General features: G+C 42.5%; 1 protein-coding gene across 1 annotated transcript in view; it reads left to right on the top strand.

Moving 5' to 3' along the window:
- Positions 1 to 12,434, top strand: part of PTPRN2 (protein tyrosine phosphatase, receptor type, N polypeptide 2) — a 523,716-nt gene that overhangs the window by 419,092 nt on the left and 92,190 nt on the right. Inside the window, exon 12 of the mRNA XM_010563027.1 lies at positions 51 to 263. Coding sequence (XP_010561329.1) covers positions 51 to 263 — 213 coding nt within the window. The remainder of the gene's footprint in view (positions 1 to 50; positions 264 to 12,434) is intronic.

Consider the following 12,434-nt stretch of genomic DNA (forward strand, 5'->3'; position numbering starts at 1 on the left):
GCTCCGCGCCCGCGCAACTCAAGGCGCTGCCTCTCTCTCCTCCCCTGCAGAAAAGCGACGTCCCGCCGCTCCCGCAGCGCGGGGAAGAGGCAGAATCCGCCAAATTCCTCCTCCTCACCCTCCTCTCCCTCGCCTGCATCGCCGGGGTCCTGGCGGCGTCGGGGGTCGCCTACTGCCTCCGCCACCGCGCCCACCACCGCCTGAAGGAGAAGCTCTCGGCCCTGGGGGCCGACGCCGGCTCCGACGCCCCCGCTGCTTATCAGGTAAGTTCCGAGCTTTCCTCCTCCTCCGGCCCTGCTCCCCCGGGCTCTGCCGGGCACCCCGGGGGGACCCTCCGCGGACTGGGAGCCGAGGGGGTGGGTTTGGTTGCGATGCTGGCGTGTGTGTGTCCCCCCCCCGCTCCGTTCGTGTTCCCGCGGATTCACTGTAGCGGCTTTTTACTGCTGGGTATTAATCTTGGCTATTCTGGGAGTTGCTGTAAATTTGTGCCTAATTAGAAACATTACAAAAAAAAAAAAAAAAGGGAAAAAGAGAAGCCCTCGCCATTGAAATTCTCTGAAAAATAACATTAATATCCATAATCTGTCACCCCTGCCACTATTAATAACGAAAAATCTTTAACATTTATGAGGAATGGATTGCACGGTTATCTGAAGATGTCTCTCTTTTTGAGTAATCGACTTCTTCAGGGTCTGATATGAAAAGAGCCTTTGACCCGATCTGTTGCCACCTTCTGCCATTATTCAGATAAAATGAAATCTAATGCTGATAGATGGGGAGGTAAACCAGGACTGGTTCTGGGAGAACAATGGTAGCAGATGTGTACCCAGTAATACGGGGAGGACTGCACTCAGATTTCCTGAAATAAATCAGAAACCTCAGGCTTTCTCTTTCAGTTTCAAAAGTATTGGGTGGAGAGATGCTCTGCACCTTCCTGAAGTTTGTTTTAGATCGTGGCACTTATTTCTTGGTGTGTTGTTGGTGTGGTAATGCATGTGTTCTGGTTGTGTACCACACAGCCCTGGTCTGCTGTCCCAAAATATTTGGAGTGGGACCAGGAGAAAGAATTCGAGACTGGGTAAACGTTGTTGCTGTAGTATCTGTGTCTGCTGTGCACCCATAGGGTCTCGCTAATGGCACTCTTCTGTCAAGTTTTATTTTACCTTCTTGTTTTGCTTAGGAGCAGACGTTATGGCCTTTCTGTATTCTGGAGCTGAGATAGATTCAAATTGGCAGCTGGGAGTCATGTGGGAATAAACTCATATTTCCTCGCAAAGTTGGGATCTGCCTGTACCTCTTATATGTTAAAGAAGTAACGTATTAAGTACGTCTCCACAGGCAGGGTCCAAGGAGATGTTAGTGCAGAATGATAATATGAATGTTTCTGTAACAATTAGTGTCTTCAGGAATGGTTTTGGTCTTCAGTTTAAATGGAATGTTTACTTAAAAAAAAAAATCTTTAAATTACTTTACATCTTTAAATTTAACGACTTCCAAAACAAGAGAGAGCGAGAGCAAGAGCATTTCTAGTGGAAAAAAGGAGTGTCCTCCGGGATAAAGTGTGAACAAACCAGCAGTTTCTCTGATCAGTTTTGTTGGCCAAAGACTCTGTGGCCATAAATATTTTTGTCTGGTTTTAAAAGGGAACTTGCTGTTGGCTTATTTAAAACACAGAAGCGATAGGTAGTCTTTTTCTTCCATTAAACGTGAATACAAGAATTCTTAATTTTAAAAAAAAGCCCTCCAGGTTCCAAAATCACACTTGAAACTGAATTTGTGATAATTAACAGGACAATCTTCCTACTGACAGCTCTAATTAATAGTATCTGTAATTAAAATCGTGCCCTTCCAGCAGGAAAATTGTTTGAATTTCTTGGAGTGACCTTTTTTGCCATCTCTCCTGGGAGTATAGTGGTTAAGTTGATATTGATTTTATAATGAGCTCTGGTTTGTTTAATAAGAATCTGTAATCCAGACACTAAATGAAATGTGTGCTTCATTTCTTCTTCCCAGATTTATATATATTTTAAAATCTTCCTAGTTAGATCTGAGAGTGACATTTTCTGTTGAAAAACAACAACGCTTGGAGGATGCTGCTCAGTTTTTCAATAGCAGGACTGTATTAATATTCTTTGTTCCTGACCTTTGGGCCCAGTCCTAACCACCTGACTTCTTCAACATTTCCATTGGTTTTTCAGGGGAACTGTAGTCATGAGTGGGAGGAAAAATGTTTTTCCTTAAATACAAAGGTTTGTAAGGGCTTGGCTCTCCTCCTGTGGACGTAAATGGGAATTTTGCCATTTGTTTCAATGGCAGCAGTAGGAGGCCCCAGTATAGGCAGACAAAATACTCAGGCAGTTTTGATGCTGCTAAGTAGCGTTTTATCAAAATGAATCACTGAGCCTGGCTCTGTATATAATAAACTATTCATGTGGATTTGAAGAGAAATAGGATTGAGCCCTATTCGCATCGTCAAAATCGCCTTATGTTGAGCTGTGTTAAATGTAATGGGTATCTGGTGTGATGCATGTTTTGGATAACATCAATTAGGTCTCAGAAAAGCATCAATTATCTTTTTCCTCATCTTCTCTGATACTCATAGGGGAATAATGTAACCCGTATTAATACGGGGGAAGAAAAAAGCAGAGATAGCTTTCAAAATTGTACCTACTTTGTTCTCTTCTGTTAAATGTTTCCCAAGTATCTACTCGGTTATCTCGGTGTATTTTAAAAATACGGAATATTTCAGCAGCTGCTGCCACTAGACTTTAAAGCACAACACTCCAATATGTTGCTGCTTACAGCTTAAGTGACAATTCAGATTTATTTTCTTTAATTTGAAGGGGGAGAAGTTGGTCAGTGTAAAAGAGCCTGGTGGCCCAATGTGATTGAAAGAGAACGCTGAAATACCACTTCGATTCACGTGCTTCTCAAAATGTCAGCGGTTTATATCTGCACATAAACAAGACTGACCTAAATTTTCAACATTTAGCAGAAGCATTTTTCATCCTAACCCAGTTCAGCCAGGAGAGTTCATTCAGGGTTTTACTCCTTCCCTACTCACCCTGTGAACTTCGAAGAGTTTTTTCCCACAGCTGCTTTTTTTTTTTTCCCCCTTCTCGTTTGTGTGGTGAAATACCAGCTTGAGAAGGGGAAAACAGACAAACCGTATTGTCAGGGAAATAGCAGGTTGGCTGCTGAGCCTCCCCCCGCACCGGAGGCGTAGCGCCTGTCATGCAACGTCACTCACCTGCTAGCACCAGCACTTCTTGTGTAAGCACGCTCGCCTACTAACACGAGTATTTCTGGTGTAAGTGCGAGCAGAAGTGACTGGTCTTAGGCAGGACAACCGGTACTGTTTAGAAGTTGAAGCAGACAAATAAAATCTCCGCGGTGCCCGTGATGCGCTGCCAGGCAGCCCCGTACCACTTGAAGAGGTAACTGGTTCTCCAGGTGTTGGGTAAGGCAAGCGGCTGGCCTTAAAAGTGTTAGAAGTAAGGTCTGGGAGGCTAAACCCTGTTGAAAGACTAAGTAACAGGAGGAAGGGTAGATACACAATTGCAACTTCATTTATCTTTGAATGGCTACAGGACAAAATGACAGGCTGGTTTGATCAGAGGGTGGCCAAGGAGCTTCTCAAAATTAATGGAAATGGTGTATCTCGTAAAGTGGTGCGTGTGCATAAAACACATTTTACACAAAGGCGGACAATTTTTGTGTACCTTTTGAACACGTCTCCTGTCCTTTCAAATCGCACGTGTAACGATTAGATAAGTCAGCGTTCGCATTCGGGGATGACTAAAAAGAGGTTGTTCCTGCCTCCGCGGTGCCCCTGCGCATGCGCACACCTGCACCCGTGTTTTTAATTGTCGCTCGTGTTGCTTTGATCTTCTTTGAAAAGCAAGTTTAGCATTCTGCAAGCCCACTCTCTGGTCCAGGAGATTAGGGCAGAAGCGTTTTAGGAATTTTCAGCAGACACTCTTTGATTTATTTCACAACGCTGAGCAGATTTTCTTCGTGCACTTTGAAGCCTTTAGAACGTAACCCAGAGAAAAACGGGCATTCAGACGTCGGGGGCGGGCTGCAAACAGGGCCACTAAGTGCACATCTTACTTGTCACTGCTCCCATTAGCGAGCAATTTATTAATGTAATGAGTGTATGTTAGTGACTGCTACTATTTAGGGATGCTCTGTTTGATTCAGGGTGATGTATTTGTGAGTCCAGCTGAACTCTGGCTTTTGACCCCCGTGTGGGGAATGCTGGGTTGTGCGAGATGTTAAATCATCAGCATATTTTATACTTTGCACTGCAGAACTTTCCTATGAGCATGGTCTTCTGCATCACTGATAATGCTCTGCAAAACATTGCCCATAATGGAATTTAAAGCCAAAAGTTAAAATGCACTGAAGCTGGCTTCAGAAAGCCTGCCTTTTAATATTTTATGTCAATAACGTTCTTTTTAATTTTCCTTCATCTCAGCCAAAAGAACTTCCTTTAAAAAGCAAGGGGGCAAAGACCAAACAGTTTACAATGAAGCTCCTTCTTAACCTGCCTGAAGTATTCAAGGTTACGTTAGCCGTGCGCTGTCAGCGCAGCTGGATTACATCATCAGCTCTTTTAAAAACTTGTTCAAATAACTTGATTTGGCAGGCATATAATTGTAAATTATATGTTAAATTCTACATTATTACATGTATTATATTATATATAAATTATATATTCCTTTGTCAAATACAGTCTGATTAATTACATGATCCTTCTGGATTCAAAGCCATTAAGAACTTCTCTGTGCTTTTATGAATTTCATCCTGCTGGTATTTTTTATTAGAGATGTTAAGAACACAGTATTCACGACACTTAGAATAAATATTTTCCTGCAAATATTTTAAAAGCCTCCAACTGAAAGAATCCACTGGAAACATACACTCTACTTAACCATCATGCCTGGTTTGTGTGTTTAAATACAGATAATTCATTACCTCTGATACAGCTTCATGTTTTACACTCTAGACTGACTTTCATCAGCAAACTTGTTATTATAGTATTAGACCTTAACGTTATAGTAATACTCTATATCAACTCCTTAGAAAATGGAATTTTGTGAGCTAAGTGAGATGGAACAAAAAAAAAAAAAAAAGGAAAATTTCGCAGTTCTTATTTATCAAGTTCTCGGTAATATTCCAATTAACATCAGGATTGGGACCAAAGAAAGCTGGTAAACTGGGGATAATCAGTACCATAAAGTATTACCTCCTATCTATGTAAAACTTCATTTTCAAGGACCCTCACTACACTTAAGCAAAAAAGATATCACTGAGGACAAAGTGTATTCAGTACATGAGTATTTAGTAAACATTTCAGTCAGGAATACATTCAGTAAGGATTTCGGATAGATGAAAATTTTGCCTTAAGGCTGAATGCTATGAAGGGCTTGCTTGTGTTTTCTTCTGGGAAAACAAAGGACTTAACGCATTTTTAATCTTTTCTTTTCCGGTGTCCTTATTAAAAGAGAAAAAAAAGATCACTCACGTGATTATGTAAAGCAACAGGACAAACTGTAATTGTTTGTAATAACACATATGCAGGGAGGCACATGCATTAGAAGAGTTGTTCTTGTCCATTTCAGTCTACTTATTGTGTCTTATGTGAACAACTTTCTCTAATTAGAATTTTGCCTTAAAAGAAGTGCTCAGGAACTTGCAAATACATCGTATGTAATGTTGTTACATAAACCACTGTACTTTAAGGTGAGACAGTTCTCACATTGTACAAAACACATATTCTACACAATGGTCATGCATAGCAATAATGGGAGAGGAAAAAGAAGTGGGGAGTGTTTTAAGGGGATTGGAAGAGAGTTTACCTTATGTTTAAGCACTTTGTTGAAGTCAGACAGTGGATGGCCAAAGCAGAATGAGGCAAAACAGGAGGTGTACAAATATGGATTTAACTTTTAATCTGTTTTTTATCTGATTAGTGTTCAGAACAATCCGCAATTCCTCTGGTGCAGTGGGCTATGTAATTCCCTAACCTTGCTTCCTGTGGTAGCCATAAAATTGAGTTAAATGGTAGTGATGTTCAAAACAGCATTTCAAAATACTGTATGAATTTATAAATCAGCAGTAATTTATCAATCATGCCTGTTTGATAAATTGGGGTATAAATAAATAAATAGGTTTTAAAATCAACTTCAAAATACTGCTTAATGAGAAATGCCCATCTTAAGTGCTGAACCTCGATGGCACAGATTTCAGAGGGCACTTCAGGAAATCTGTGTTTGAGCTTGTCGTGTCCGGCTGCGATGAGCAGTGCTCTCCCATCCATCGCCTCCTCCCCTCCCCTGCCCACTGCTCCAGCACGCACGGCCCCGGCAGCGGGGCAGCCCCGCGGGAACCACGCTGGCTGTGTGAGAGAGGTTTATTGGGCTTGTTACGAATGGCTCTCCTCCACGCTTTTCCTATTTAAGAAAAGAACTTTTGTCAATTGCACAGTGTTGGAGAAATGGACTTGCCCTGACCAGAGCAGGTTTTACCTTCGCAGCTCAAGTCCTGGGCTGCTGCAGCAGTGGCAGTGCAGCAGCACTTTGGAGTAAAACACTCTTTACATTAGAGCAGACAGGTGGAGAGAGAGGGTTTTTTGCAGGTATGGAAGGAAAATGGGTATATATGCAACTCCTGGAGTGCTTGGATGAGAAGGTGCCATGTGGGTTTAAGTTTGAGTAATATAAACCATCTTTTTCAAGTAGGTGGCTGTTTATCTGCATAGGACTGGTGCAAAGTGGCACAGAGAAGGTGATGTCAACCCTCTTTTCTTACCCGACTTTGTTTATTTTTCCCTGTCTAAAGAATACGGTATTTGAACTTCGCGTTAAGGACAAACGTGCTCCAAGCATCTTGCAGTATAATTTCTGTGTATTTAGAATGTAAGAAAATGCTAAGAAAAAATAGTAGGAGAGGAAATTAAGTTAGTGACTCATTTTTAATTACTGGGAAATCCAGAATCCTTACCCAAACAGGCATTTCTTAGAAAATGTGCTGGAGGTGCTCTGGACTTGCAGGCTGCATCTCGCCTGGTAAATTAAACCGGTAAATTGTTCAAATGGTCCTGGCACCATTTCAGGCCAAGCCACCCAACTTTCTCCCAAACAATTTCTCAGCACAGTTAGCACAGGCCAAGAAAAAGACATTCACTGGGCAGTTTTCTTAATAATTTGGCTATTTAGAGGGTGAGAATTACTGTTGCTTTATCTGCCCTAACTTCCCATCCTGGACTGCTAAGGTCCGGGCTCCCGCTCCCGAGCATCCCGCTCCCGAGCATCCCGCTCCCGAGCATCCCGCTCCAGCTTCAGAGCCCCTTCCTCCCATCCCTGCCGCGCCACGGGCTGTTTGCCAGCTGAGTGCGGGCTGGTTCTGGATAAGTACAATGGATTGTCTCCCTCTGGTAAATTGATTATGTCCCAGCGCCTGTATGTTATAAAGAAGCCAAAGATAACCACAGCCTTGCCTAATGGGCTGGAGAGTATTTGATCTGCAGTCCCAGGCAGTACATCATCTCAAGTGTCCCGATTTCTTTCTGGAATAACTATACTGTCTTCAGTGGCATTTTTTTCTGATGTAATGTGGAGGATAATCAGGCCTGTCTTTGCTACACACTTCTGCCCTTTTTTCTGTTTTAGGATTTTCCTTTTTCTTTTGGAGCAGCTCTGTTACCGTGTTTCAGATTTGACACAATCTTCTATTGTATATTCGCTGAACGCTCGGCAGCTAACACTGCGATCTGGCTTGCTGAGCCTTTCATATTCCTTCAGAGAGCTGCACTAGAAGAAAAAAAAATATTTTTTAAAGTTTTTAACTGGAAAGTTTTTTTTATTTGCAGAACGGATCTTGTACCAGGGTTGCGTTCCCTGGAAGAGAGTAGAAGTTAATTGTGTGTACACAAAAAACTGTTGTCAATGATGTTTGTCAGTTCTTGCAGGACCGTGTTGCCTGCGAGCAGGAACAGGTTGTAGTTTATTCTCTGAAGGCTGTAAGGTACATAAAAAGCATTCTTCCTACTGCTTTCTTCTGGGTACATCTGTTCATCCTGCACAGCGGTCCCACACGGTGGGCAGTGAAAGGGAAGAGGAGCGGGGGATGCAGCGACCCTTCCTTTCTCCTTCTGCGCGCGGGCAGGGGCGACGTGCTGTGCTCAGCAGCGTGCTGGCAGCGCAGCTCCGCGTCCTGCCGAAAGCCAGCGAGATCTCGGCTTCGGGGATCTTTGTCCTTCCTGCACTGCGTGTTCGTGCTTAGCCTTAGTGAAGGATTTGAGGCTGACGGCAGCCACCTAAGGTTTTACCTTGGTAAAGCCGTACGGACTTGGCTGTTTTGTGAGACAGATGAACAAAAGTAGGTGTCACATCCCAGCTCTTGCGGCAATGTTGCAAAGTTGAGTATTCCGAGTGGACTGTGATGTTTTCGCTCGTTTTATTGTGGTATAAACTGTAAGAGAAGTTTGGGTAGAGCAGACCGGAGCTCTCCTGGCATCGTGCTGCTCAACTGCTCCAATCTTCCCAAAGGCACAAGTGAGAGGTGCTGTCTCGAGCAGCCTCGGGAGCGTGCGTGGCACATGAGGGCAGGGGGACCCATGGATGGCCTGTGTGCAGACCTACAGAGAATTGGACGTTGAGGATGTGATTTGTGTTGGCTGGACAAGAGGCCTCATTTAGTTCCTCTCAACAGGGACAAAGCTACAGCTCCAGGGATGAGGACCTCCTATCCAAGATATTTGCCTTCTCATGTATTTACATGCACAACAGAGATCTAAATACTTTCTAGCAGTTTAGAGAACTGTAAAAGAAAATTTGAGTGATCTACTGCACACCAGCAAAGTATGGTAAAGGACTGAGACAACTCCCCTGACTTCTTTGTACTGTGATTTTTGCTATTACAGGTTCTAAGCTCTCACAGTACCAGTGTATGTCACTGCGGTGTAAGTCAGTCAGCTGGGGCATTCCTGCAGCTCTTCGTATTCCAGTTCAGGTTCTCAGCTTTCAGCATGAAGATCCAGTTTTTGTCGCTTGTATTCTTACCAAATAACCAAACCAAGACTGAAGAAGGGAGACTGTAAAAGGATGCTCCTAGAAGTTAAATCCTTGAAAGAACCAAAATTAATTTGGAGAGGGGTGGGAGAAAATAGCATTTGAATTGGAGAAAATAAAATTTAGTGTAGGTGGCTTATCCAGAGGAGAAAATGTATGAGGTTTTCTCTAAGCTTTGCTGACCAGTTTTTAGACTTTTTACCAAAGACAAATGAGCGATGTTTTATTGATGTTCGCTTGGGATGACCGCATTCTGAACAAATGCAGATTCTGATCAGGAAGATAGTTTGTTAAATTTTTAATATTTCAGACTGATAAAATCCTATTCATTTTTGGTGAAGTTTTTGTTTTTATGTTTTATGTTTTATGTTTTTTATGTCTAGCTAACAATTGCAGGCTTCTTGATGATTCCTGCTTTTTCCTTCTGCATAGGACTGCTGCTGCTTTGCAGAACCATGTTCTGGCAGCATCTCAGAGATCTCAGAAGTGCCCTCCAAAGTGGGAACAGCTCATCATTATGGTGATAAAACTCACTTTTGATGTTGGGTTTACATGCATACCTTGGCTGATTAAAATCATTCCCTTTCCCCTCATCAAACATTACCTAACTTGGGAGATACAGGCATTGCATGCAGGGAGGAAGGCTTTTCCTTGGCCATGCAGTCTGACAACAGCAGAGGTGTATGGTTTGAAGTGGGCTGCAGCAGAGCCATAACTACCAACCCTACCCATTTTCTAGTACTGCTGGTCTGAACATCCCCCTAATCTTCAAAGATGTATCAGAGAGGATATTCACATGTCGGAGAAATATTGATCTTTCCTACTAACTATTAATACAGAAGAACAAGGGAAAGATGAAAAGGAAAAATTCAGTATGCTGCTGCTTTTCTGATGGTGTGGGGAGAAGAAACTTGGATTTTACTTTTTCCAGCTTCTCAACTGGAGTTCATCCTGGCTTCCTGGGAAAGAAAAATGCCTCATGTGGAATGAAACGATGTGATTTGCTGGAAGAGCTGTCGCTGCAGTGGATGACAGCAAAAGGTGCCAGTGGCTGGCTATCCATGTAAGATGAAAAATGTGATGGAGCTGAATGTAGTTTGGGGAGCAAGAACAATCTACATATGTAAATTCATGTTACATAGCGAAATTATGCCATACAGCTTCTCTTTCTCTACTCTGGGGAAATAATATGTACAGTAAAATGGGAATGTGAGCATGTAAATTCCATATATACTGTCACCCACAAGAGTGAAATAAAGAGCTGCACTTCCTAATTAACCTCACTGGAAAGCTCTTGGGTGTGAAGTTAAAACATACAGAAGGGTTGCCTAGCAAGCTGTTCCAAATTTCAGCTTCTTTTTGAAGGTCTGGGTCAACCCAATGGCTCTCCAGGCATTGTTGACTAATAATTTTGTTTGCTTGTTTGAGGGCTTGAGAAGTTAATTAAGTATAAATCAATGCTTGAGGCTTTTGTGAGTGCTGGTCACTCCATCGCCGAAGGAACGCTGCAGAAATGGAGGGAGTGAGGAAAAGGTGACAAGAATGATTAAGGGCATGGAAAACTTGCATGAAGAGAGATTGAAAAGACAGATTATTTCTTCTAAAACAGTAACAAGTGGCAGCGTAGAAAAGAAAAAGTATATAAAATGGACAACTGAAGAAAGAGTGAAGCTCTTATTCTGTCTTCTGCCTAGCACCAGGGCAAAGACGTTCAGTTGTTAAATACATAAAACAAAAGACCAATAGAGGAAAAGCTATCCGCATAATACCACTGCGACATGCAACACTATTTCTGCAGAATGTTGTTGATGCACAAGTTTTTAGCAGGAATCTCAAAAACCAGAGAAGCACGTGAGAAAAAATACTCTGGGTAATAAAATAGCTGATGGTGGTTTAGAAGATGTCTATAATTTCATGCCCCAGGTCTTAAAATAATCCAAAATTAAGATGCGACTGTTTTAGGATTGTGCCTACCTTGTATGTGCTCTCCTGCGCTGTTCCCGTGGTGCTTCTTGCAGACAAACTGGTGCCTGGCGGGGAGGTCCAAGTGGAGTAATGTCCCCTGCGCTTGTAGGAGTTGGCAAAGGGAAACACAGGAGCTTCAGTAATGGCCAGGGAAGTTCTTTTCTTTGAAAGCAAACACACACATTAAGTCCATGCTGCTGCTGCAGGGTATTTATTGGAAGTGGTGCGATGGGGCAGGTCAGGGATGGTGAGGAGGTCTGCAGCTCTCCTCCGGGTGGGCAGTGCCGGGGCACAACGGTGATGCGGTTGAGAGCGCGGTTGTACAGAGAGGCAGGGGAGAGCCCAAGAGAAATGTGTGGTTTTGCTGTTGTTGCTGTTTTATCCAAAATATGAAGTCTTTCTGTATCTCTGACCATCAGTACTGAGTACAAAACCCCTCTTAGTTTTCCCAGTATCTCTTGTAACACTAATCTAGTGAATGTGTAGAAATATTGACCGACATTTTTAATCCTTGAAGACTGTTGTGGTGTGTGATAGAAAGCATGTCTACTCTCAGAGACACGATGGAACTCATACATACTATTTTTTCCTATTGTTCAGTAGAGTTTCTCTGTATTAGCAAAGATGTGGCTCATAATAACCTGCTTTGACTTGCTAGCAACTTTGTGCTTTATAGATCCTTTTTTTACACTGTTTCCTTGTTCACAAAATTTGCATTTGTTCTTCCTAGCAGAGCTGAAGAGTGATTTCATTTTTATGTTCAGTGGGGAATGGGTGGAAAGCAACGACTTTAGTTTCCAAATCAGGAGAGGGTAATGACTGGCAATTTCAACTGTCATGATAGATGATGTTATGAAAAAAAATTTGTCGCTGATGGCCATCCTTGATAAATAACTTCCTTATCCCAGCATCACCTCTTATGTGTAGAGCTACCTTCTATGAAAAAAATGTATTTGAGGTTTTAGAAGTTTTTAGGACTTGCATTTCTCTGACTGTTTTTAGTACCTCTGTTATCATGAATGCAGTTACACAGACTTAAGGAGAAGTAATAATAATCTTTGCAATGGGGTGAAATAACATTTTTAGATGTAAACTTGTGGCTATATGTTTGTTTCTTTCCAGGCTGGAAGTGCATGCTGAGTCCTGCTGGCAGCTGGGAATTCTTATTTCTAGCAGAAATGAGCTCCCATTTTTAGTCCTGCAGGGCAATAAAATAGTGGACTACACAGCCTTAATGTATAGCTTTCCTGAGAAACTACAGCTGGCTTGGGACTGCATTTTTTGCCTGCCTTGGGCCCCAGGCAACTATAAATGCTGGGAGTGGAAAAGGAAACATTTGTGGCAGTTATCTTTTAGAGCACTGGCATCTGCTGGAAGCTTGTTGGGCTTTGG

The sequence above is a fragment of the Haliaeetus leucocephalus genome, unplaced genomic scaffold (genome assembly GCF_000737465.1).
Source record: "Haliaeetus leucocephalus isolate CR32 unplaced genomic scaffold, Haliaeetus_leucocephalus-4.0 Scaffold0, whole genome shotgun sequence".
Lineage (NCBI taxonomy): Eukaryota > Metazoa > Chordata > Aves > Accipitriformes > Accipitridae > Haliaeetus > Haliaeetus leucocephalus.